Source organism: Leopardus geoffroyi, chromosome B3 (genome assembly GCF_018350155.1).
Source record: "Leopardus geoffroyi isolate Oge1 chromosome B3, O.geoffroyi_Oge1_pat1.0, whole genome shotgun sequence".
Lineage (NCBI taxonomy): Eukaryota > Metazoa > Chordata > Mammalia > Carnivora > Felidae > Leopardus > Leopardus geoffroyi.
The window spans coordinates 97,786,768-97,814,520 of NC_059337.1; the positions used below are offsets into that span (position 1 = coordinate 97,786,768).

The following is a 27,753-nucleotide window of genomic DNA, read 5'->3' on the forward strand; positions in this document are numbered from 1 at the left end:
AAATTTTTTTTGCGAGAAGGTGGCTACTATTCTTCCCATCTTTGTAGTGCCCGCAGCGAAAGGAGGCTCAGAGAGTGTTTGGAGCTCAGTCAACACACCATCTCGGGGCCCAGGCCCGCCGCGGCGGCGGCAGCAGCAGCGGCGGCGGCGGCGGCGGCGGCGGCGGCGGGAGGACCCGGCGCTGGGGGCGCTGAGCGCCCGCCGCGCTTCCGGAGCCCCGTAGGAGGCGTCAGCGGAACGGGCGGTTCTGGCCGCGGCGTAAACAAGGGCCGGCTGCGGCGGGCGGCGAGTGGCGAGCTGGAGGCGGGGCGGGCTGGCTGGATTCTAGTCCCGGCCCCAAGCGGACCCCCTTTCCGCCCTGCTCCCGGCGGGCCCCGCCGCCGCCGCGCCCCCGACCCGCGCCCCCGACCCGCGCCCCCGACCCGCGCCCCCGCAGCGCAGCCCAGGCAGCGGAGGGGCTGTCCTCCCCGAGGAGGGCTGAGAGGGCGCGGGCGGCCAGCGGGCGGCCTTAACCCCGTCCCTGTCGCCGCCCCTTTCTGCTCGCCTGTCGCCGCCGTGCATTTCTGCCTTTTCTTTTGTCTCTTTCCCCCGCGCGGGTGTGGGGATTGTTGGTGAACAAACGTGCAGCCTCAAGATGGCTGATGGCAACGAGGATCTGCGAGCGGACGACTTGCCAGGGCCAGCCTACGAGAGCTATGAGTCCATGGAGCTCGCCTGCCCCGCCGAGCGCAGCGGCCACGTAGCCGTCGGCGACGGGCGCCACATGTTCGTCTGGGGCGGCTACAAGGTCAGTGGGCGGCCGGCCGCGGCGGGCATCGCTCGGCTGGACCCCGAGTCCGGGTCGGCGGGGGTGGGGGGTAGGGGGGGGCAGAGCGGCCGCCCGGACCCCCCTCCCCGCGTCGCGACTGTGCCCGTCGGTGCATTTTCTTGCGAGCGGGCTTCTCCTCACCGGTCCCCTAATCCGCGCCGAAGCTCCTGGGCTGCTGTCACTCCAGCCCTCTGCTTACGGGGCCCGCGGCGGCCCTGGGCGCTGTGGACTTTGGAGCGTTGTTTGGGGGAGGGCACTTTGGGCGGCGCACGACTACGATACGTGTTATGTTTTAAAAGGTGGGGCGCGGGTGGGAGATAAGAGAGGTGACGTTGTGTGATGTCACTCTTACCGTTTGTCGGCCCGCTTAGAGCACTTCATTCTCTGGAGCTGGGGTCCTTTGGCCCACGGATACCGTTGCTCGCTTGAGCAGTAATCGGGGTGTAGGAAAACTCTCTAGAATTCCCGAAGGCCGCAGGGATGGCCTTATTCAACCTTCCCGCCTGTTCGGGAGGCCTAGCTACACCTGTGCAGATGGCCGTCACCCTGCTGTTTGAACATTCCAGGGCTGTTATGCTTTCAACTGAGAAAGAGTTGACAATTTTCAGAGGAAACCCCTATTAAGAAAACTAATGGAGAAGGCGCCACCAGCAACCAAAAAATGAGTAGCAACAATTGTAACTACCAAGTTCAGCTCTCTGACCCCTGCTCATAAACAATGTTTAGAGCCAGTTGCATTTCTTGTTACCACTGGCTTCTTGTTACCAGGTGTCTCCTGTTTAAACTTTGTTCTCTAGTTCTCCTGCCCTTTTGCTATTAGAGCTTCTCAGTAACGATCCATATCCTAGCACTGGCTCATTTCATTCGCTGGGGTTGCTCTGAGACATTCCTACCAAAAGTTAACTCTTTTTAGTCCCGTTTGGTCTTAACATTGATCTCCCTGCCCCCATTTGCTTGAGATCTGGTCCACTACACCTGTGTGCTTGATGACTGACTTTATGACTCTGGTAATAGGTTTTAGCTTCTTGCACGTTGACGTGGTCATAACTGAACACTTTTGAGATGACTGTCAAAAAAGACAGATGGAATAAACCACTATAGCTGTCCTGACTAATTTAGTTTAACCACAAAAGCATTTTTTTTAAATTTTATTTTGCCAGTCCTAATTAATCTGTAATGCTTTCCTCAGCCCCCAGTGAATAGCTGGTTAGAGGACGGTACTTGGTAGGAAGAAGAGGCAGTTATGTAGTGACCCTTATTAAAATGTCAATCCATTGGAGAAAAGTTAACCTGTTAGTCAAGCACACTGTGGTCTAAACTACATATTCATAATTCTGTTTGTAAAAATCAGCAGCATTGAAGGAACAGGACTTTTCTTTGGGGAGTGGGGAGAGCGAGGGTTGTCATGAAGGACGATTTTTTTTTTTTTTAATGTTTGTTTTTGAGACAGATCAAGGTAAGTGCAGAGAAGGGGGGCTGGGGCAGAGGACCCGAAGTGGTCTGTGAAGGGTCTGTGCTGACAGCAGAGAGCTGGATGTGGTACTTGAACCCATGAACTGTGAGATCATGACCTGAGCCGAAGTTGGATGCTTAACAGACTGAGCCACCCAGGCACCTCAGGAACGAAGGTTTCTGATGGTGAGTGTTTGAGGGCCCAGAAGTCTAGGATTTAGGCAGGATGACCAGTGATGACCAGTGAAGTGGAGTGGTTCCAAAACCGGCTGTCCTCAGTATTTTGGCTAGAACTCTGAAAAGCCCTTGGATATTGTTTTTGAGGGCAATAAACCTTAGCTTCCCACACAGTAGTCCCTTTCCCTCTTCAGACCAGGCTGAGCTATTCCAGGTGAGCCTGCTGTCATGCTTCCAGCCTTCTTTTAAGTGGTGGAATAGAAAGAGAAATGTCTACAAGGCCACGTGCACTAATTCTGTATGGTACTCAAGCTTATTAGACTCTGACACCCATTCTCCATGAACTGCTGTTGTTCACCGTATGTTGACATTGTTCAAAAAGTGGGGAGGTTCAAAGGCTAGGAAGGTCAGGCAGTGATTAAAGTTGCCAATTCAGGGAAAGGAGGGTAGAATGCTGATTCCACAGTTACTTGCCAAGTAATCTTGGGCAAATTACTTACCTCTCTAAAAAACCTGTTTTCTTGTAATCTCAACTACTTTTTAGGGTTGTTATGAAGATTAAAGAAAGTAATCCATTGGGGCACCTGGGTGGTTCAGTCTGTTAAGCGTCCGACTTCAGCTCAGGTCATGATCTCACGGTTCTTGAGTTCGAGCCCCGCATCAGCCTCTGTGCTGACGGTTTGGAGCCTGGAGCCTGCTTCGGATTGTGTCTCCCTCTCCCTCTGTCCCACTTGTGCTCTGGCTCTCTCTCTTAAAAATGAACATAAAATTTTTTTTCTCTTAAAGAAAGTAATCCGTTGATAGTGTTCAGATAGTTCTGGCATATGGTAAACTTATTCTGTTAAGAATTACTATCTGAAGGGAAATGGAGCAGAACAACGAACAGAAAATTTTGCATATTGACCGAATAATTGCACACTGGCAATTCTGCCGTCTGTTTCTTGGTAGAGAATGGATGGATGAGAGTAAAAAATGGCTAGAAAACGACACGTGTTAGTGTGAGTCAGGCACTCACACGGTAGAGCAGTCTTTAGTGCGCAAACCATGGCATAGCTGACCTCTCCTGAAGTCATGCAGCTGAAACCTGGTGAATGGTCTGTTCAGCATAAAGTGACATTAGAGATTTCCTAGAGATTTCGTAACTTCCTGCATCATTGCACCTGCTGCATCAAAAACATGAATTAAGGGTTATCTATATTAAGCATTACTTTGAGTATGTGGCCTGGAGCAAGGAAGATTGTCCATTTGATAGTATTGTTAAGACCCATTTAACATCTCATAACTCTTAGTACTATCTCAAGGTAGATATGAAAAAATGTACAGTAGTGCTTCTTTAGAATACCAATTATTTTTTATATTTGCTATTTTTTTTATTCTTAGAGTAATCAAGTCAGAGGATTGTACGACTTTTATCTGCCTAGAGAAGAACTATGGATCTACAACATGGAGACTGGAAGATGGTAACTGTGGATATTATGAGGGGGACTAAAAAATTCAAGTAAGGTTGCAAATAAAAACTCCGTGAAGCCCATTCTAATAAAACTATTTTATTTGAAGATGCAGAGTTATCTCTATGTTCTAAAACCAACCTTGTACTAGCTTGGTTCAGCTGCTAAGCTTAGATACATTAGCAACTCTTCAATAATTAGTTGGTGATTTTATTTTTTAAGTTTATTTATTTTGAGAGAGAGAATCTCAAGCAGGCTCTGTTCTGACACAGGCCTGGAACCTACGAACGATGGGATCATGACCTGAGCCAAAATCAAGAGTCAATATACTTAACTGACTGAGTCACCCAGGCACCCCTACTTGGTGCTTTTATGACCTTCGAAGAAACTTGTATTCAGAGCTCTATGTAGTATCATTGTAATAATAAAGTAAAGAGGTAGATAGAGGCTTCCAATCCTGGAATGAAAATATTATAAAAGTTCCATATGATGTTTTTTCAAGATGTTAGATCTTCTGTTACGTGGAAAATGAGAAAATAATTTCTAGATTGTATCTGCTAGAAATAAAGGTGGGTTTTATTTTAATGAGCTCTGCCATTAAAGTTTCTATACAAATCTCTTTAAAATAGTGTGTTTTGTTTAAAAAAAGAAGTTAAATTTGCCTTCCATACAACTGGGGATATTCTGAAAAGGATCTTTTGCCAGTCTTGTGACAGTGGTCCTCAAAGAGGCTCTTGGCAGAATCTTAAGAGTTCAACTAAAAATGGGGCGCCTGGATGGCCCTGTCGGTTAAGCATCCCACTTCGGCTCAGGTCACTGTCTCACGTTTGTGAGCTTGAGTCCCACTTTGGGCTCTGTGCTGACAGCTCGGAGCCTGAAGCCTGCTTCAGATTCTGTGTCTCCCAGTCTCTCTGCCCCTCCTCCACTTGCCCTCTGTCTCTCAAATAAATGTTGAAAAAATTTTCTTAAAAAGTTCAACTAAAACTAAGTCAGGATTATTTCTGTACATAGCAAATCAGTGTTAATCTGAGCTGTTGGCTCATCTTTTTTTTTTTTTTTTTTCAAGAGAGAAATTGATAATGGTATTCCTTTAATAGGGGAATTCTACGAATTTTTAAAAAATTGAGCCCCATAAGGAATTTGTAAAACTAAGCCTGCCAAAGTTAAAGCTTAAAGTGATAGCATAAAGTGATAGAGTGAGCAGAAGGCCTTAACAGTCCTATTAATACTGTGAATCTTAGGCCTTTTTGATTCAGATTCATTTTTAGATTCAGAAGGATTTAAAGCATGCAAAGCACTCCCAGGAGTGCCTGGCCTAGAGAAAGTATTACCCACGTGCCTGTCGTAGTACATTAGGTTTGAATCAGATTCATTTGAATGGCTAAAAGGTGACTAAATAAAACACACTTGTGGAATTAACCGGTCAGGAGTGGGATGTTTTCCTTTTAGGTACCTGGGTGACTCAAAACCAAAAACAAAATAGCCACTTATGGTTATATCAATAAAGAGCAGGTTAGTTTGAGAAACATAAAATGGTGCGCTCCTGGGCTTCCAGAGCTTCTCACCGTCCCTGTGTGTGGGGTCAGCTGGCGCAGCCTGTGGAATGGGTGAACAAAGAGGAAGGAACTCATTCTTTGAATTAATTTTAGATGTAGACGAGACTCCCAGACTCTATCTAGCCGGCCAGCCCATTTTATTTTTTCCCTTTATTGTGGGGATAGAAGAAAAACAAGTAACTTTTGCATTTCTTCTCTTTTGGGAAACATTTACATTCAGTCTTTTTGGCCTCAGGAAAAAAATTAACACAGAAGGGGATGTTCCTCCTTCTATGTCAGGAAGCTGTGCAGTGTGTGTGGACAGGGTGCTCTACTTGTTTGGAGGACACCATTCAAGAGGCAATACGAATAAGGTGAGTGTTTCTAAGGATTGTGGTTTAAGAGCTCAACTAAACATGGGGTGCCTGGGTGGCCCTGTTGGTTTTTACTCTTTTTCAGACAACCTCCAATTTCTAAGGTTAGCCCATACTTATCCCTGTCCCGGTTAAAACATGCATGTCCTTGATAACGGTATGAATGTGCATTTTAGTATTTTGTCTATCAGTCTGTATTTCTCTATGCCTTTTGTAAAGTCAACTTTGATAACTTGTTTGCAGTAATTTCCTGAGTGGGTTTTCTTTGTGCTCTTTGCAGCTGTGGTTCTCTTAGAACCCTGGGGTGTTAGATAAATATTAGCAAACCAAATGAAAACAAGATGCAATGATGAGGAGCAGGGTAAAATGAACAGACCACCACTCGGCTATGAGGATAAATTAATACATAATTTTGTATACTAAAATTCCCGTAATATGGTACCATAAGGTACTGTTGTTCAGACTTTGTGTTTTTTCCAAATAGGAAAAAGATTAACAGTTGTTTTCTCAGGCCAGCAAGACACAAATATCAATCAGAAAGATGCATATGATTTAGGGAGTCTCTTAATAAATTTATTTAGCAACGTAGCACCTTATATACGGAGCACTTGGTTAGACATTGGAGACACAGAGACGAATGATACAGTTCCCATCTCTAGGTGCTCACATCCTAGAGGGGATACACATAATAAGTAGATGGTTCCAGTAGCATATGATAAGAAGATACATAGAGCCTGGCTCATAAAATAGCTCGGTAAATATTGTTAAATCTGAAAAAGAATCCTTGACATTGTGTTTGGCAGGATGGAGGAAGAGAATAAGTAAAGTCTTTAACCAAGAGGGTTGAATAGAATCATAACTGGGAGAGGTAGCCAAGATGCAAGTATCAGGAGGCAGAAATATAAGCAAATGTTTTGTTCACGGAAATGCTAAGTGGTTTGGTGTGACTGGAGCATATGGCTGACAAAGTTTCAGACTATTCCTAGGAGCTCTAGGGATTTCTTTGAGATGCCTTGGGACCCCTGTGGGAGGAGCGTCATGGTGTTAGGCAGGCTTCAGATCACCCCCCTACCCCTCCATCTTAACAGGTGTAGCTCTACTTCAGTTAGGCTTTTGCTTAAGATTTTGTGTGAAGTAAGGGTTCTGTGCCTAAAAGATTTTGTGAGGCACTGCTACAGGCTGTAGTGGAGGTGTGTGTGTTTTAGGGCAAGGAAGAGAAAAAGAACCTTAACACCACATGAAGCAGCTTGGGGAAAAAAAGAAGCCGTGGCTTTAGGGGTAGACAGAAATGGCTAGAGTTGAGTATTTTTAAGTCTGATCAAAAGGAAGCTTAGGAGTCTTAGAAGAAGTAAAAAGATATACATATAATGGCCAGGTCTCTTCAAGTATCTGGATGTGAAACCTTGGAAAGACAGACCAGTACTTAACTTTTAAGATTTATCCTTTGCTCCCAGAGTTAAGTAGGTGCTTAAGACATGTTTGTTAAATTGAATTTGAAGGTGAAATTGCTAAGTTGAATTCTTTTGGTGATACCGTCTTCAAACCCATAAATAAGATGAACATAACTCAAAGTGCCTAGGTAAGGCACAATATACTTCTGTTCCTTCATCCAAAAAATGAGGCTGTTAAACTGAGAACAAACTGAGGGTTGATGGGGGTGGGAGGGAGGTGAGGGTGGGTGATGGGTATTGAGGAGGGCACCTGTTGGGATGAGCACTGGGTGTTGTATGGAAACCAATCTGACAATAAATTTCATATATTTAAAAAAAATGTGGCTATTAGGAAAAAAAAAATGAGCTCAACAGGGTGCTTAGCGACTTAGGTAATTTATATTCTGGCATAAGTTCCTTATGTATATTTGGACCAGTAACAGTCTATAGTCACAATTGTAGATGCACTGAATTAGATGACATTCCTATAGTCATAAATCACAACAAAACTAAATGCCAAGGTTGAGTTTCTTTTGCATAACCAAATCTAACTGAAATCATTGCTTCTGACAGTTCTACATGCTGGATTCAAGGTCTACAGACAGAGTACTACAGTGGGAAAGAATTGATTGCCAAGGAATTCCTCCATCATCAAAGGATAAACTTGGTGTCTGGGTATATAAAAACAAGTGAGTTAGCCCCGTAGGTTTGGGTTTTTATGTGCAAAGTGGTTTGCCATTCAAGTATCCATAGCCCATAAACACTGTAACCCTAGAACATAACTTCTAGGGCCCATATGAGGATTATGTGAATTAATACATCAAAGCACTTAACACCTAAGACATAATTAGGCACAGTAGGCATTATTCTATGAATAAGAATTTTCATATACTCAAGCATGCCTTCTCAGTTCCTAGCATGACAAAAGAAAAACTTCTTGTAACTTCCTAACCTGTGGATTAGAATTTTTAGTGTCTTGGTTTTTTATCAAACAGGTTAATATTTTTTGGAGGTTATGGATATTTACCTGAAGATAAAGTATTGGGAACTTTTGAATTTGATGAAACATCTTTTTGGGTAAGTGAAGTTTCATATTTGTATATGGTCTACTTAGTATGTTCAAATAATACATCTTATGTCTGCTAGTCTTGTTCATTTTGCCTTGTTCATAAACCAGACAAGGATATGTAAGTTTACAAATATTATTTGAAAAATAACTCAGATTCTTACTCATTTTCTGTAGAATTCAAGTCACCCAAGAGGATGGAATGATCATGTACATATTTTAGACACTGAAACATTTATCTGGAGTCAGCCTATAACTACTGTGAGTTACTGAAGAATAATGAATTATTAAAGTAAGGCTACCTAGAGGAGAAAGGGAATTGGGAGGTGGTGTAAAATTGACAGTTCATTCTTGTTTTTCTGGAGAAAATCCATTGCTTTCATTATTCTCCAAGAAGTCCATACCTCAGAAAAGTTTAATGAATGTGTGGACTAACCTGGCATCTACTATCTAATAGATGTTAAGGGGTATTGCTTATAACTAAATAAATGACCTGGCAGTAGACTGTTAAGTAAATTTCTTTTTTCTCTGACGCAGGTGTCTTATAATGTGCTACCTTTTTATTTAAAAAATAAATAAATAAACAAGCATTCCATTAACTAGTGCATTCAGTAATAATATCTCCAAAATCTAAAATTACAGCTCCCAGGGTTAGTACTGCTGTTGACTAGACATCTGCACTTGAGCTTAAAAGCTCAAGCGTCTTGCATACCCTCATCCCACCTCCAGAGAAGACTGGTGTTTATTTTAAAAAATTGCTTTTGTGACTTTTATAGGGTAAAGCACCTTCACCTCGTGCTGCCCATGCCTGTGCAACTGTTGGAAACAAAGGCTTTGTGTTTGGAGGCAGATATCGAGTAAGTTTGTGAACAGTTTCAATGATTTGCTTATGAGTCATTCAAAATGATAATTACTTAATTATCCTTTTTCAGGATGCTAGAATGAATGATCTTCACTGTCTTAATCTGGATACGTGGGAGTGGAATGAATTGTATGTATCACTTTAGATAATTTCTAAAATTTTTTAATATTTTTATTCTGTTAGCATAGAAATTTAAGCAGGTAAATAACTGAATTTAAATAAACATGATGTCTAGATCCTTAAATAAGGAATTTTATTTTTTTGATTTCCTGTTCCACAACATGTGCTCAATGTTTGTTGAAAAGGTCTAAAGTTCACTCTGCCTTCTAAAAACATAGTTAATACCAAGCATGCAGCTATTAATACCAAGAAGCTTTTGGGGCACCTGGGTGGCTCAGTCGGTTAAGCATGTGACTTCGGCTCAGGTCATGATCTCCTGGTTCATGGGTTCAAGTCCCATGTCAGGCTTTGTGTTGACGGCTCGGAGCCTGGAGCCTGCTTCCTGGATTCTGTGTTTCCCTCGCTCTCTGCCCCTCCCCGACTTGTACTCTGTCTCTGTCTCTCTCTCTCTCTCAAAAATAAATAAAACATTTAAAAAAATTAAAAAAAAAAATACCAAGAAGCTTTTTAAATTTAAAGTCTCTTCTGTCAAATATTCTGTATAAATTTTCACAGAAAATTTAAATATTTTTCCATATTAAACAGTAGCTACTTTTAAACACAGATATTGTAACTTAGCTATTATTTTCAGAATTCCACAAGGCATATGCCCAGTTGGCCGATCTTGGCATTCACTAACACCAGTTTCTTCAGATCATCTCTTTCTCTTTGGAGGATTTACCACTGATAAACAGCCACTAAGTAAGTCCTTTAAAAATATAAGAAATCATTATCATTCATATGTAATATATAAATAGAAGAAAATAATTCAGTCTATTTTAGTTGTATCAGAAGGCTACAGGGTTGGTTGGAGGTTTGCTATTACTTTTGATCCTATAATAAATTTATAATTGTTTTTGTACTATAACATCCATCTATTCTGTCCAGTGCAGCCCTTAAAAGCTCCACCTAAGGGTTGTGACATGCAGAAGGCTTACTTGATTAACTGCAGGGAAAAACCAGGATATTTACTTTCTCTTTCTACTTACAGTTTATTACCTTTCTTGCTAAAGCTGTGCCCTTTCAACATGAATGTCTCATTGACAAAATAACGTATTTCATGGCTCTTCTTTCTTCGCTTCAATCAGGTGATGCTTGGACTTACTGCATCAGTAAAAATGAATGGATACAGTTTAATCATCCCTATACTGAAAAGCCAAGGTAGGAAGTATTTAAAAAGTAATTCTTGTACATCTTTATGGACTTCAATTACTCAGTACAAGACTGGGGACACCTGGCTGCCAGTCAGTAGAGCATGTGACTCTTAATCTCAACCCTGAGTCCCACACGTTGGGTATAGGGATTACTTAAAACCTTAAAAAAGATGTACAAGACTGGTAATGATTGAGGAAATTGTGGCTGCATTACATCCACTATTCTTATGATAAACACCCTAGCATTCACTAAGGTTTAACATCCTACCTTTTTTTTTTTTTTAATGTTTGAGAGAGAGAGAGTGCACACGTGTGAGCATGAGTGGGGTAGGGACAGAGAATTCCAAGCAGGCTCTGTGCTGGCAGTGTGCAGATGCAGGACCCAGTCTCAGGAACCGTGAGATTGTGACCTGAGCCCGTATCAACAGTCAGATGCTTAACAGACTGAGCCACCCATGCGCCCCTAACATCAAACCTTTTGAAAGAAAAGAAAACCAATGCTATCCTTGTATTAAATGCTTTCTTTTCTGTCATGGTGCATGAAAAACAGGGCTGGATGTTGACTTCTGCTGTTTTTATCATAAAATTGATGTAGTTAAAATTTATAATCAAGGTCTTTACTCCAGTGAATTGAACTGCTTCTAGGTTTGTCACTTAAAAAAAAAAAACTGGAATGTATATGGGGGGGAAATCCAGAACTTTCTATTAGATTGGTAGGAGCACTGTATAACAAATACTGAATCAAATCACCCAAAAAGAAGAGTTATTTTTGTTAATCTCAAGAAGAATTCTTACAAAAACTGCCAAAGCAAATGATATAGTCACAACTGGTATTCAAAGCATATTTAGGTAGGTCAGCCTGCATTTCCCCACAAGTCTCTAATTTAAGTACACTTATGCCATAAAGGCTTCATCTGGCAGAAAAATTCTTCCATAGAATTACCAGGCCTGAGACTTTGAGTAGGTCAGGCAGATTCACAGCATCCTTCAGATTTTTTCTTTAATGTCAACTGACCCTGCCTATGAAAAGAAGAAGATTGAGAGGGCATGTAGCACACATCTCCCGTAAGATTTTTATTGCTAACAAAGACCTAGAGAACAGATCATTCAGTTCAAACCCATCATTGCATAAGTTAGGACTGGACGAGATAGATAAAATGGTAACATCCAGATAAAACAGACATTAATAGATTTTTCTAGCTTTTGCTACTTAAGATAATTGCTGCTCAACATTAGGTTTTGGTCTGTACTGAGGATCTCTAGTCTTTATTTCATCATTGTGTTCGTAGTGTAAATTGTCAACTTGGTGTCTGGGTAACTTAAAACTCTTGTTTTAAATTAGATTATGGCACACAGCTTGTGCCAGTGACGAAGGAGAAGTCATTGTTTTTGGTGGATGTGCCAATAACCTCCTTGTCCATCACAGAGCTGTAAGTGTATTAAGTATACTACCCTGTATTAAAGGACACTTCATATTTCTGAAACTTGTGGAGTACTTACTTTTTAATATGTTCTTCATTTTCTATTTTTCAGGCACACAGTAATGAAATACTTATATTTTCAGTTCAACCAAAATCTCTTGTAAGGTAAGTAACTTTTTACTTGGTACTCAGATTATTTTAAATTAGTGCTCTTGAAAAACCAGGCTTACAGATAATTTAAAGGCAATGACAAGTTTCCATTGATAAAACTAGTTCTTTAAACAAAGTGGGCTTTTGTTTTTTTGGTAATTCTTCAAACAGTAAATTTATTTTTCTCTTGTCCACTTTCAGGCTAAGCTTAGAAGCAGTCATTTGCTTTAAAGAAATGTTAGCCAACTCGTGGAACTGCCTTCCAAAACACTTACTTCACAGTGTTAATCAGAGGTTTGGTAGTAACAACACTTCTGGATCTTAAGGCTTCATAGATAATGCCTCTGATCACCTTGCATGGACAGCAATTCTGTAAACATCAGAGAGTGGCATCGTTTGTATAATTATATGCATTGTTGTAGTTTGCAGCTTTTTGGTTTTAATGTGCATGTGAATGGCCTAGAGAACCTATTTTTGTGTCTAAAGTTTACAATAAATGTATTTAACACCAGTAACTGTCTTCTATTAAAGCAAAAGAAAATGATACTTGGCTTTTTACCCCAAGGAATGGTTATTATATTTCCTTTTTGGTAACTTCAGGATATATAGCTATAGAAACATACTAATTATTCTTATCACTATCAAAATGGTGATGTTTTTTTTAATTTATATATATATATATATTTAAATAGCAAGAGTAGTCTGTTGTATTTACAACACTGGCTATATGTATAATTACAAAGTTGTTTTTTTTTTACATTAATTTCAAATGGAAAAACATTATCAACAGGACTAAGCTGGTAAAAGAAATTTTGGAAGGACCAACAGCTGTTTAGTGCTTTGACCTTAATGCTTTGGTATAGGGGCTGGGGCAAATGGTCATATTGACTGTAGGTAGCCATTGTCTCATCATTTAAAAAGTGACAGCTTTTTAGTTCATAAAAGAATGGAAATGACGTAGGACTTTATTCTCCATTTGTTCGGAGACAGAAGAAGAAAGCTGTGTCAGGAGTCTTTAGTGGTAAGCCTAAAAGTGCACTTATGATATCCTAGGTTAAGATACTCTGTAACATGCTGATAATTACTAGAGGTAGAAAATAAAATGGTACAGAACTGAATGAGATTACAAGGAAGAAGTGAGGATGAAAAGTGAAGTTGTATAAATGAATGGAAATGATCAATACCATTTTTTCTAGGTGTTGTTTCTTAGGCTGAATTATGTCTATTTTAAATCTGGTCTAATATATTTTTTGACAAGTACAGGTAACGGCAGAAGGCTTCCAAGACTTAATCCTAAATGTTTAACTGCCCCCAAGCCCCACCACCGCACCAGAACACGAAAAACCACCTGTGACTGGCCTGTAACAGAGCTCTGACACTGTACACGGTAGACGACCAAGTCAATGTCCGAGCAACTGAGCCACTTCACTCCAGTTTCTGTACAACATGAAATGAAAACTTAGTATTAACCTCCCAAATTTTAAGAAAACGTAGGAGAATAACTACAGATGTATACAATTAGCATTTAACTGTCCACAAATATTTTAGGAAATCCTATCCGCGTTTCCTCTCTATAAAACTGGAAAAAAAACAGTAAGTCCTTTTGGCGAATATAGCAAGGCAATGTTTAGTTCATTTTTAAATGCGGAAGTCTTGTTACATGGTGTGTTTTCATCTCTGAACTTCCAAAAGGCTATAAAATTGGCTCTTCTCAAATATTCTAGGGTTTCATTTCAGCTATTTTCTTTTTACATTCAGAAGATTGGGTGCAGACACTTTGACTTTGCCAGGAATATTTCTTGATAAATCCGTGTCCTAAAAAAAGAGAATTGCTGAATATCTTCACATGCTATATGGTAGTCATGTTTCTTTTATGATAATTATGTGCCCTCTGCTGTCAAAAGAAAGGCATTTCCAAAATTTCCAACTGAAATGATCTTATTTTACTTCTTCTAGTAAGACAGCATTTTCTACCAAAACAAGAGCTGCAGCTTGGCATGTATTAAATAAAGAACCAAAAGTAGAAAAGTATAACTGCTAACATTTTTAATTGCACCACCCATCTCCAGACTTCTGGAGGAATACTTTACCTTTACACTGCGAAATAAGTCTTTTTCTCTTGCTGTTGCTTCTTTGGAATGCATGAAACTATTCAAGGCTGTTTTTGCAGCTGTAAATAGAAAATAGAAGAATCTACTTCTGTGCAGAGAAGAAGCGATCAAAATCATTCATAAAAAGATTTTAAATACCTTTTCCCTTTTTCTGAACTCCAGGAGTAAGTTTCACTTTGTATCTTTAAGAAGGAATTACATGTATTACTAAATAGAAATTTCAAAACAATTCATAACCATTATGTCAGCTATTTTGAGTAAACTAAAGACGACTTACTTATAGTTTGTCATGGTGGAGTAAGGGGCACAAATTGGGATGGCAAATAGTAATACATCTTCAGGATGTGGCTGCCCTGTCAAAGAGTCAAAGAGATTTTCCTAAAAGGGAAAAGAAAAACAATTATAAAATGCATACTAGTCCTAGAAAAAGGAAAACTCTAATATTTCAACTCATATTTTTATCATTTTTATCTTTTTCTGATAGATCTTTTTCCCCCACCCTTCCCTCGATAGACCTTCAGTCTTAAGACCAAAAGGTATTTATACTTCTATTCTTTACTAAAAATTTCTTCCATAGCATAATTCTCACATGATTTTCAAAATGGCACTTGTAAATACATACAAGGGAAAAAGGAGAAAAAACTTGTTGGATAACAGTACATTGCAGAAAACTGCTATGGATTAAAAATAACGTATAATAATGACCACAAATAGATTTAAATCCATTGCATGGAAATGAGACTGATACTTTGGCTAGACCAGTAGTTCCTGACCACGGGGATTTTTCTGTCCCCATTCCCCACTCCCCTCCGCCCCTGGACACTTTTGCCTATTCTTAAGGAAGAATCTTCTAGCCTTCTTAGAGTTGCTCTTTGGTGGGCTGCCTATAAGATGAGCCGTATTTATTTAGCAACATGAATAACCTTAGACAAGATGCTTGGTGTTCAAGTAGTGTTTACTATGTGCCATGGACTTCTCTAAATGCTTCATGTGTATTTTCAAAACAACTCTCTCCTGGTAAGGACAATTATCCCCACTCTTCAGATGAGGAAACAGAAGCACAAAAAACAATGGCTCAAGGTTGCAATTATATGTAGCAAAGTTAGGATTTAAACCCAGAATGTTGGACTCCAGAGCCTGTGATCTTGTCTTAGCTTTTAAAGTTTTAATTAGTGCTTGCTTCGGCAGCACATACACTAAAGTTTTAATTAGTTAGAAACTGTGTGTCAAATGTTTTGGGAACTAGACTGTAGTCATTGTGTGTCACTGTAGAGACCCCAACACAAAAATCATACCTCATTACCCTGTTGATCCAGATCTTGCTCTTCCTGCTCCAAACATAAAATTTTAAAAGTCAGCTATAACTTAAATTGAAATTCCAAATGATTAAAAACTATGAGGAGAAAAAAATATTAATATAGCAAGACTGTCACATTGAACCAACAGGTTATGGACCCCAAGAATGTATTCTTCAGTGTCACAAAACTCTAGTGAATTAATTTGTGCATCTAATATTTTATTTTATTTTTTTTTAACATTTATTTTTATTTTTGAGACAGAGACAGAGCATGAACGGGGGAGGGTCAGAGAGAGGGAGACACAGAATCTGAAACAGGCTCCAGGCTGTGAACTGTCAGCACAGAGCCCAATGTGGGGCTCGAACTCACGGACCGCGAGATCATGACATGAAGTCGGATGCTTAACTGACTAAGCCACCCAGGTGCCCCTGTGCATCTAATATTTTAGAGAACAATGCAATTCAAAGAGAAAAAGGATTGTTCTCTGAAGTTTTTTTTTTTTTTTTTTTTAAGGACTTTCACTTGGAGTACATGCTAAAACAGTAAAATGTAAAATGCCAATTTAAAATTACAACTAAATCTGATGTTTGCCAAAAGAAAATGGAGAATCCTAGGGAACAGAACTTTTATTTTTTAGTCTTTCAACAGTTCTAAGAATTTTTCACTATTAAGGTAAGCTTAGGGGCGCCTGTGTGTCTCAAGTTGGTTAAGCGTCTGACTCTTGATTTTGGCTCAGGTCATGATCTCACCAACTGTGAGCTTGAGCCCCACATCGGGCTCTGTGCTGTATGGAGCCTTCTTGAGACTCTCTCTCACACACACACATAATAGGTAAATATAAAAGAAAAAGGTAAGTTTAATTTTGTTTTGCTTTGCTTAGATTATCTCCAAATAGATTTTTTATGTATAATTCATTACACCCCAATATTTATGAGTTTACAGTTTACAGAATTACAAATATGAGAACAGTGTAAAAAAATCTGAGGATCAAACTGAGTTATAACATCACTAAACAGTAACATTGTCCAGAGGAAAAAAACAGTAACACATTTAGAATCCCTGTAAGCATTATCTGCACTGAACAGAGCAAACCATTCTAACCAAAGCTTTAACTGCAATAAATAAAATACAGGCTAAGTGAAATTTTTTCCAATTTTATAAAATAATCATTTGCTCAAGATTTCAAGATCTCAGGCAACCATCTTAACTGGAAAAAAGTTAACTTCTAACTGGTTTTTCAACCAGAGCACTTGGCAGTTTCAACATTATGTAAGATAATACAGCATATATTCTCATAGAAAAATCTAGACTAGCGCAAATTTATTCCTACTCCTCTTCAAGATAATCCCAATTATTTGTCTTATTTTAACGAAGTTCCCACTAGAATCAAAGCCTCTCCATACAATTCTTTTCTAAAGGCTTGTGATAAACTACTTACCTATGAACATGACCATTTTTACGCTTACATCCTGGAAATGTAGTCTTTTAGGTTGTATTTCTAAAATGACTTTTCCATTAAGGATAAAGTTACCACTTGTCCTGGTTTTAGCACTTGTAAGCCTCATATTTTGGGAACCTGAGGTGGTTAGTGACCCTAATTAATGAAGCAAAAGCCCACATATGTGTGGTAGCCTTACCTTGTCATCATGTGGATCATCTACAGCCAAGTCTTGTAACTCTGGAGTTACAACCTCAAGGGAGGGAGTTTCTTTCTTTATGCTTTCTGAAGCCCTTTGTCCACCTCTAGGTTTCTGGGGCTGTTTCTTCACAGGTTCATCCTTTGTTTTTCCTTTCTTCCCCTTCTTCCCCTTTTCTTCTTTGTTTGAACCTGCAGACTTTAATTCATAGAGGTAAAATAATGTAAGTATGTTCAATATTGTCAATATTTTAAAAGTTTTTTATTTATTTGTTTAATTTACACCCAAGTTAGCATACAGTGCAACAATGATTTCAGGAGTAGATTCCTTAATGCCCCTTACCCATTTAGCCCACCCCCCCCCCCCACAACCACTCCAGTAACCCTCTGTTCTCCAGATTTGAGTCTATTATGTTTTGTCCCCCTCCCTGTTTTTATATTATATTTGCTTCCCTTCTGTTAATATGTTTTGTATCTTAAAGTCCTCATACGACTGAAGTCATCATATGATATGTCTTTCTGTAATTTCGCTTAGCCTAATACCCTCTAGTTCTATCCATAGTTGCAAATGGCAAGATTTCATTCTTTTGATTGCCAGGTAAGACTCCATTGTATATATATACCACATCTTTATCCATTCATCCATTGATGGACATTTGGGCTCTTTCCATACTTTGGCTATTGTTGATAGTGCTGCTGTGAACATTGGGGTGCATGTGTCCCTTCGAAAAACCATACCTGTATCCCATGGATAAATGCCTAGTAGTGCAATTGCTGGGTCCTAGGGTAGTTCTATTTTTAATTTTTTGAGGAACCTCCATACTGTTTTCCAGAGTGGCTGCACCAGCTTGCATTCCCACCAGCAGTGCAAAAGAAATCCTCTTTCTCCGCATTCTTGCCAACATCTGTTGTTGCCTGAGTTGTTCATTTTAGCCATTCTGACAATGGTAAGGTGGTATCTCATTGTGGTTTTGATTTGTATTTCCCTTAAGATGAGTGATGTTGAGCATGTTTTCATGTGTCAGTTGGCCATCTGGATGTCTTCTTTGCAGAAGTGTCTATTCATGTCTTTTGCCCATTTCTTCACTGGATTATTTGTTTTTCGGGTGTTGAGTTTGAAAAGTTCTTTACAGATTTTGGATCCTAACCCTTTATCTGATATGTCTTTTGCAAATATCTTCTCCCATTCCGTCGGTTGCCTTTAGTTTTGCTGATTGTTTCCTTCTCTGTGCAAAAGCTTTTTATTTTGATGAGGTCCCAGTATTTCATTTTTGCTTTTGTTTCTCTTGCCTCTGGAGACACGTTGAGTAAGAAGTTGCTGCAGCCAAGATCAAAGAGGTTTTTGCCTGCTTTCTCCTCGAGGATTGATGGCTTCCTGCTTTACATTTAGGTCTTCCATCCATTTTGAGTTTATTTTTGTGTCTGGTGTAAGAAAGTGGTCCAGGTTCATTCTTCTGCATGTCGCTGTCCAGTTTTCCCAGCACCACTTGCTGAAGAGACTGTCTTTATTCCACTGGATATTCTTTCCTGCTTTGTCAAAGATTAGTTGGCCATACGTTTGTGGATCCATTTCTGGGTTCTCCATTCTGTTCCACTGATCCGAGTGTCTGTTTTTGTGCCAATACTGTCTATATTTTAACAAAAATGTATTGAATCCTACCATATGATAGGCCGTGGTCTGGATGCTCCTTAAAAAAGGAAGAGGGGCGCCTGGGTGGCGCAGTCGGTTAAGCGTCCGACTTCAGCCAGGTCACGATCTCGCAGTCCGTGAGTTCGAGCCCCGCGTCGGGCTCTGGGCTGATGGCTCAGAGCCTGGAGCCTGTTTCCGATTCTGTGTCTCCCTTTCTCTCTGCCCCTCCCCCGTTCATGCTCTGTCTCTCTCTGTCCCAAAAATAAATAAACATTGGAAAAAAAAAAAAAAACAAACAAAAAAAAAACGAAGAAAAGACTTTTAGATGTTACTTACCCCCAGCAATTTCATGATGAGTTCACGTTCTTCTTCATCTTGGTCTTTGTATTTTTCCTTCATTTTTTTCATTTTACTCTACAAAATCAAAAGATTTTACTTGGAATACTTCAGTTAAAAAATGTCAACAAATGTTTGTAAAGAAAAGGTGCTCCTGGGGCGCCTGGGTGGCTCAGTCGGTTGAGCGTCCGACTTCGGCTCAGGTCATGATCTTGCAGTCTGTGAGTTCGAGCCCCACATCGGGCTCTGTGCTGACAGCTCCGAGCCTGGAGCCTGCTTCGGATTCTGTGTCTCCCTCTCTCTCTGGCCCTTCCCTTCTTGAGCTCTGTCTCTCTCTCTCTCTCTCTCAAAAATAAACATTAAAAAAAAAAATTAAAAAAAAAAAAAAAAAAAAAGGTGCTCCTATTCTCTGTCAGAAATGGTTACCAAGCAAGGTACCATTATAATAAACAACATGGAGGCCAAGAAGATGGATAAACCATAGTCCTCAGCCTCAAGGAGTTTACCATTTGGTAGAAAAAAATACATATAAGAGCAAGGATAAATTAATGCAACATATTCTAAATGCAAACATTATTCCTAAGATACTTCAGAGAAAGAAATTTCTTTCAGCTTAAGCAAGAACTGTGGGGAAGAAATAAAGTAAAACTTGAAAGTCTTAAGTAAATTTTATAGTATCAGGGATTATATAAAAAGCAGTATTATAAGGTAAAAACAGGACAGTATACTAACAGCAAGTTATTGCATTTGGTTGGAGTCAGGATATACATATAGAGGAAGAACAGGAAACAAGGCAGCAAAGCTAGTCTGGATAAAGGCAAGGCACTTAAGGCTTTGAATTTTCTCAACAAACTGGCTTTAATCTTTACCTTTTACCTGGGCTACACTTCCAAATCACCTAGTAATTTTTTTTTTCGTCTAGTAATTTTTAAAAACAGACATCTAGGCCTGACCTCCAAAGATTTTATTTTTGTCTTTATTAATCTTAGCTGGGGCCCAAATACAAATTTTACAAGATCTTATAAATCTTGTAAAATCTTTACAAAAAGATTTCTTTAAACAGGACACAAAAAAAACTATAAAAGATTGATGATTCAGATTTCATTAAAATTAACAGATGCTGCTCATCAAAAACACATGAAAAAAAAGCAAGACTGAGGGTGCCTGGTGGCTCAGTGAGCTGAGCATCTGACACTCAATTTTGGCTTGGGTCATGATCCCAGGGTCATGGAATCAAGCCCTGTGTTGGGGCCCTTGATGAGCATGGAGCCTGCTTGGGATTCTGTTTCTCCCTCTGCCCCTCTCTCTCCAGCTCAAGAGGTCCCTCTCTGCCTAAAATAAAAAAATAAAAAAAGGAAGCCTGAAAAGTATTTCTAACCTATACATCCAAGAAAAGACCTATATTCAGAATTTCAAAGAACTCATATACATTAATGACAAAACTGGACAACCTAATTTTTACAACTGGGCACTTAAAAAGAGGACAGATGTCTAATAAACATGAAAAAGTGTTCAATATCATTAGTATTCAGGGTCATACAAATTAAAGCCAGAATAAGACTGTGGTATATACATGCTTGAATGACCAAAAGACCCCTGACGATACCAAATGTTACAATGCAGAACAATTATAATTCGGATATTCTGCTTGAGAGGAAATTGGTGAAGTACTCCAGAAAACTGGTAGTTATCTACTAAAGCCAAACACAACATGAATGCTATAAATCAGCATTCAACTCTTAGCTATACACAACAGCGATTAAGATTTTTTTTTTTTTTTGGTGGGAATACTAATTAGGCGCAAGTGTGGGCTTTCTGGAAGAGTACTGGAAACATTTAAGTATCACATGATGGTGGCTTCACAGATACATGTGTGTTTAAAAATTCACTGATCTAAACAGTCTAGATTTGTGTATTTTACTGTATGTACATTATGCCTCAAAAACAAAAACAAAAACAACCCTGAAAGGGGCGCCTGGATGGCTCAGTCTATTGATCGTCCGACTTCAGCTCAGGTCATGATCTCACGGTTCGTGGCTCTGTGCTGACAGCTTGGAGCCTGGAGCCTGCTTCAGATTCTGTGTCTCCCTCTCTCTCTGCCCCTCCCCCACTTGCACTCTCTCTCAAAAAAAGTAAAAGCATTAAAAAAAAAATTTCTTTTTAACCTGACAGTAAAATGAACAATATTATCATGAAAATGAACCAAGAAATGGAAAACCCAATGAACAGAACAGTTTGGAAAACAGAAGTTACGAAACTCAACTTTGAAGAAACAAAACTGAATGGACCTATCATCACTGGAAAAAATTTAATTAGCATATACAGTACAACTTTGGTTTCAGAGCATAATCTGTTCCATATACATGCTTATAGTCCTAAGCACTTGTATATTTTTTGTTTTAATGTTTTATTTATTTTTGAGAGAGAGACAGTGCAAGCAGGGAGGGGCAGAGAGAGAGAGACACAGAATCCAAAGCAGGCTCCAGGGTCTGAGCTGTCATCACAGAGCCCGACACAGGGCTTGAACTCAGACCATGGGACTGTGACCTGAGCTGAAGAAGGCCGCTTGGCCAACTGAGCCACCTAGGTGCACCCCCCCTCCTTTTTTTTTTAATGTCTAAGCACTTGTATATCAAAGTGAATTTCAAGAACCATTGGCTCCATTGTGATCCAGCATCACATACTACTCATATTCCAAGATATTGCTCGTTTATCATTAGCTAAAATTTATTAGAAATGTGTGCTGCTCTTGTGAAACACTCACAGAACAAGTTACTGGTGCAGCCTCTCTGGAAAACAGTATGGAGGTTCCTCAAAAAACTAAAAATAGAACTACCCTATGACTCAGCAATTGCACTAGTAGGCATTTATCCAAGGGATACAGGTATGCTGTTTCTAAGGGACACGTGCACCCCCATGTTTATAGCAGCACTATCAACAATAGCCAAAGTATGGAAAGAGCCCAAATGTCCGTCGATGGATGAATGGAAAAAGAAGATGTGGTGTGTGTGTGTGTGTGTGTGTGTGTGTGTGTATACACACACACAATGGAGTATTACTCAGCAATCAAAAAGAATGAAGTCTTGCCATTTGCAACTACGTGGATGGAACTGGAGGGTATTATGCTAAGTGAAATTAGAGAAAGACAAAAATCATATGACTTCACTCATCTGAGGACTTTAAAAGACAAAACAGATGAACATATGGGAAGGGAAACAGATATAAAAACAAGGAGGGGGGACAAAACAGAAGAGACTCATAAATATAGAGAACAAACTGAGGGTTACTGGACGGGTTGTTGGGGGGGGGTGGGCTAAATGGATAAGGGGCACTAAGGAATCTACTCCTGAAATCATTGTCACACTATATGCTAACTAATTTGGATGTAAATTAAAAAAGTAAAGAGCCAAAAGTAAAGTACAGAAACCAAGAGAGGGGGATGAACAATATGATCTTCGTGTACGTGACTTCTTCCCAAAATTGGTATTTTGTATAACGAAGGCAGAAATTTGGTCTTTCTTGTTTACCACTGAATGTGCAGTACCTAGCAGGGTAGCTGGTACAAAGTAAAAGTAAAACCTTGCATTGCAAGTAACCTGTTCTGCATGTGTTCCACAAGACAAGCAAACATTTCTAATAAATTTTAACTTGATAAATGAGCGATGTCTTGCAACACGAGTATTACGTGACACCGAATGTCACATGATCACAAATTTCCTGATTACAAAGTGCTTTGGATAACAAGCATATTTCCAGAACCGATAATGCTCACAAACCAAAGTTTTACTATACTTAAAAACCGACGCACAAACTGCCAAAATACCAGGTCCAGTTATAAGCAAACGCTATCTATCACATTTCAAGGAACGATCTCCATTTTATACAAAGTTCTAGAGAGCAGAAAAAGGAAAACCTTCCAAACTTATTTTATGAAACTGGTATAACCTAGATAGCAAAACCCCAAGGGCAGTATGAAAAATCAGAGGCCAATTTAATCGATTTTCTTAAGTAATTTACCACATTAACTAAGGGAAGAAAAAGCATAAGGAAGTAAAAGAAAAATGCAGAAAAGGCATTCAATAAATTTAATATTAAAAATAACCCTTCATAAAGGCTATCTACCAACCAACAACTCCCAGGAAACATCCCACGATGATAAAAATCTTAGCAACAGTCCCTTTAATGTATAATTAACAAAGATACACACTATTATTACTTCTATGCAACACTGTACTAATGTTTGAGCCAATGCAAAAAACAGAAGTAATAGATATTAGGATTAGAAGAAAAGCCATTATTTGGAGACACTAATGCTGCCTACAAATGGAATACTAAAATGTACAGTAAGATTACCTAATACTAAATCAATGTAAGAAAATCATCTCCCCACAAACCAGTAATGATAGGAAGTGAAAGTTTTAAAAATATACCATTAACAAAAAGTAAGAAAAATTATAAGCAGGAACAGATAAGATGTATAAAACTCTATGGGAAAATATATCTTTACTGAAGACTATAAAATATTCTTACAAGACTATAGTCACATTCAAGGACAGGTAAACTCAATGTGGTAAAGATGAAAGTTCTCCACAAAATTATCTAAAACTTCAATGTCTTTTAATAAAGATCCTCAGGATTTGCCTTGGAACTTTATCTGCAGAATATTTCATTGTATGAAAGCACCATGTTATTTTATGTTGTTGGGCATTTAAGATTTTTTTCAATTTTCGGTTTGTTTTTTGCAATTACAAATATCAACCTGATGAATATTCTTATGCTAGTGCATGCACATGATTTTTTTAGGATAAATTCCTAAAGGTAGAATTGCTGAGTCAAAGGGTCAATACGTTGTTAGGACTCTTGATGGGAATTCCCATGGTGTGCACTCAAACATTTACTGAATGACTGAATACACGTTTTCTATTAATTTGATGGGTGGAATTTCCTTTTATCACTTTTTTTTTTTTCACATTTGCCATTGGTCTTTCCATTTTATAAATGGTTCTTTTTGTCACCTGGAATTATTTTTTTTTAACATGACTAACCACTAATTTTGAGTATTTGATACTTTCCCCAATAATCTGTAATAGTATTTTATCACATACTAAATGTTTAAATATTACAGTTAAGGTCTTATGTCTAGATTTTATTCAGTTTCACTTTTTGTATTTGGCTTTTTCTATGTTAATACCATACTGTTTTAATAGTTCTAACATGAAATGTTTTACTACCTAGTAAGGAAATCCCTCTTCAATCTTCTTTTTCAAGATTTCCTTAGCAACTCTCTAATATTTACTCTTTGAAATGAACTTTAGAATTATTTTATCAAGTAAGTTAAAATCTCAATTGTGATTAAAGTCATGTTGAATGTACAAGTTTATTTACTTTGAGAGAGCATGCACGGTAGGCAAAGAGAAAGAGAGGGAGAGAGTATCCCAAGCAGGTTCCACACTGTCATAGTGCAGAACCCAATGTGAGCTCGAACTCACAAACCATGAGATCATGACCTGAGCCAAATTGAGAGTCGGTGGCTTAACCGACTGAGCCACCCAGGTGCCCCTGAATGTACCTATTAATATGAGGAGAATTATATTCTTCTCTTCCATATGCTCAGCATGTCCCTTTATTTTTTTGAGGTCCACTGGAAAAAAAATCCAGGAAATTGTGACCACTATGGATGGAGGGAAAATCATAAAACATGACCTTTATTAAGATTTCAAAGGAGGGGCGCCTGGGTGGCGCAGTCGGTTAAGCGTCCGACTTCAGCCAGGTCACGATCTCGCGGTCCGGGAGTTCGAGCCCCGCGTCGGGCTCTGGGAGGATGGCTCAGAGCCTGGAGCCTGTTTCCGATTCTGTGTCTCCCTCTCTCTGCCCCTCCCCTGTTCATGCTCTGTCTCTCACTGTCCCAAAAATAAATAAACGTTGAAAAAAAAAAAAATTAAAAAAAAAAAAAAGATTTCAAAGGAATTTAATTTTTATAGTGATAAATGGATACATATTAGCTCATAATTTCCTCTTTTTACACTGCTACAGCATTTTTTAAAGTATATTCTGTATCTACTACCTCTTCCTTCATTATCCACCTTTAATAAGAAATACAGGACCTCTAACCAAAATCTCATTAATATTTGAAAAAAAACAAATATCACTAAATATCACTAATGACCAGCACCAGCTGTTACTAGCAGAGTGTCACTAGCAAATCACAATCTTCTAATTCTTCTTCTACATAAAATGAGAGCTTGTATCTAGATGATCTTCAAGGAACATAGAACAGTGATCTCCATGTTCCCCAAGCCTTGTCTCTTTTTAACTAATTTTCAAAGAAACTCACATAGGATTATTTTTTTGCCTACATCTTTTGTTTCGCTTAAACTTTAAAAAAATTAAGAGCCTCATAACTTCATTTGTGAGCCAAGGAATACTAAGTTTAACAGTTCACTCCCAAGTTTTATTACCTTTTGTCCTCGCTTCATTGGCTGCACAGCTGGGACACTTTTGCTTGTGTTCTGATGAGTTTCAATGTGTAGAGCATTTTCTTTTTCTTTGTCCTTTACCTCTATCACTTCTAAATCCCCTGAGTCACTTGGAAGCTTTTTCTTCTTCATTTCCCTACACATAAATGAAATGGGAACATCTAATTCTTTGAATTTCAAATCTTTAGTGCCTTAAAATAGTACAGGGGAAGGAGAACATGTACAATATGTAAAAGATCATGGCTCCTGCTTAACTTCATAACCACCAGGCTACACTATAAAAGAAGCACAAATCGTCACACTGGAAAAAGTTGAAAATTTTTTGTTCATGGATTTATCATTCTGTCAGCCAGGCTTAATACACCGTTACACCCTTTACTTATCCTTACTCAGTAACCACATTCAGTCCCTCCACACCTTAATGGCCAGGCACTGGGATCTGTAGTCTTAAGTTAGCATGGCCTTGACCGATCTTAAATATTCAATAAAATATCTGTTGCCAGGTTAGTTGAATAAATAATGGATAAAAATATGCAGATTAAGGAGGAGGGGGAAATTCTATTACTATGCTATTTTTCATGTGCAATCTTTTTATCCCCACTGCCACTGTCTAGTCCAGGTCCTCATCACTTCCTATCTAGACCTTCCTCCAGTGTTTCCCCATAATCTGCTCTATGTGAACTTCTAGTCTTCCTACCTATATTACATTCCCATTTAAAGTCTCCCAAAAGTGCTCATCACTTTCAGGAGAAAGTCCAAAAATCCTTAATTTATCATTCTAATAACTTCTCCACTTTTGGTCCAAATTCACTTTGCCAATCTTACCATCTACCAGTTCACAAACATGAACTTTTTGCTCCTTTCACCTCAGTCTATCATTTCCCCAAAGCACTATGTGTAATATTTCCAATTCCGTGCCCTGTTCTGTTCATGCTTATTTTCTTCTGAATCTCTGACCATCTTACCTTCATTTACCTATAAATAAGTTCTAACACATTTTTAAGGTATACTTATGATGGTATTTCCCAAAACACCTGAACTCATAGCAATTTCTTACCCCTGAACTACTGTATCCCTACCATATGGCTCTTTCCTGATCCAGGACTCAAAAACTTCTCGAAGGCACACATTTTATATTTTACCTCTTTGTATACTCAGTATCTAGCATAGTGCCATGTCCTCAGAGAGATCACTGAAACTGTTTCATGACTACCTTCGTTAAACAAAAAGGCCTATCGTCCACTCCACCCTAGGGTCTCTAGAGTGCTTTACTAGCTGTATAGCCTTTTTCTTTTTTCTTTTTTTTTTTTTTTTAGCCCTATAGTGGGTTTTTTTCTTTTACCCTATAGTTGTTTCTTTCCTTCTGCTTCCCCCTTTCTACTTGCCTTCCGAGGCCTGCTATGTTAAAAAAAAAAAAAAAAAGAAAAAGAAAAAAAGTCTTTTTATTAAATAAAACTTTCCTAGTTATTTTCAAGTATTCCTGTCAATATTATCCTAGAACCAGTCAATTTAATGCACTGCAATCGCTATTGCATATATTTACGTAACAAAGGGTCTCACTCACGTTTCTTTACCTATATAACTGATTGTAGTGACAGATCAGGGCTCTAAAACAGAAAAACCTATGAGAGCTGAATATTAAGAACTAAACAAGGTTTATGCTAAATCTTGGTAATTTTAATAAGGGAAGTCTTTGGAATAGCCAAGTGATCTGTCATAACTGAACTGTCGGTAAGAAAAAAAATTATATGCTTTTCAGTTAGATAACACAAATATGTTTACCTTCTTTCCTTGGCTGACAAATGTCTCCGGCTCTGTAATTTACTGTCACTCTATTAAAATTAAAACAAAAAAAAAAACACAAGCAAATACAAACAATAACATCACTACTATTAATTTTTCAGAAAGTAAAATTAAAAAGTACAAAATTACTCATTGAGAAGAACATGATGTTCTTCACAGAACTTTGAAAACAGCTTACCATACTAGAAGATTCTTCTTTTGAAGCCAATTTCTGGAGGGACCTATGAAAACAGAACGAGGCATCTACTAGGTTGTAAAAGGCATTCATTTAAAGTCTGCTGGGGCGCCTGGGTGGCGCAGTCGGTTAAGCGTCCGACTTCAGCCAGGTCACGATCTCGCACTCCGTGAGTTCGAGCCCCGCGTCAGGCTCTGGGCTGATGACTCAGAGCCTGGAGCCTGTTTCCGATTCTGTGTCTCCCTCTCTCTC

General features: G+C 38.9%; 2 protein-coding genes across 4 annotated transcripts in view; one reads left to right on the forward strand and one right to left on the reverse strand.

Annotated features, from left to right (window-relative positions):
• Positions 1-634: 634 nt before the first annotated feature.
• Positions 635-12,547, forward strand: KLHDC2 (kelch domain containing 2). Its single transcript, XM_045450912.1, has 13 exons — positions 635-787; positions 3,818-3,897; positions 5,677-5,794; positions 7,798-7,913; positions 8,220-8,301; positions 8,468-8,551; positions 9,067-9,147; positions 9,223-9,281; positions 9,904-10,013; positions 10,400-10,472; positions 11,808-11,895; positions 11,999-12,051; positions 12,238-12,547. Exons 1-13 carry the CDS (start codon positions 635-637, stop codon positions 12,359-12,361), a joined length of 1,221 nt encoding a protein of 406 aa, XP_045306868.1. The 3' UTR covers positions 12,362-12,547.
• The window catches only part of NEMF (nuclear export mediator factor), a 57,869-nt gene continuing 41,631 nt past the window's right edge, over positions 11,516-27,753 (reverse strand). The window contains exons 24-33 of one of the 3 annotated variants that reach the window (XM_045450910.1): positions 27,505-27,547; positions 27,306-27,355; positions 25,506-25,659; positions 19,048-19,125; positions 17,083-17,280; positions 15,443-15,475; positions 14,425-14,525; positions 14,286-14,329; positions 14,127-14,206; positions 11,516-13,851 (exon numbers count right to left, since the gene is read on the reverse strand). In XM_045450910.1, the coding sequence (XP_045306866.1) occupies positions 13,774-13,851; positions 14,127-14,206; positions 14,286-14,329; positions 14,425-14,525; positions 15,443-15,475; positions 17,083-17,280; positions 19,048-19,125; positions 25,506-25,659; positions 27,306-27,355; positions 27,505-27,547 (859 nt within the window). In that variant the 3' untranslated portion in view covers positions 11,516-13,773. Of the gene's footprint in view, positions 13,852-14,126; positions 14,207-14,285; positions 14,330-14,424; positions 14,526-15,442; positions 15,479-17,082; positions 17,281-18,645; positions 18,784-19,019; positions 19,126-25,505; positions 25,660-27,305; positions 27,356-27,504; positions 27,548-27,753 lie in introns of those variants that run through there. The other 2 variants (XM_045450908.1, XM_045450911.1) reach the window with 2 other exon arrangements.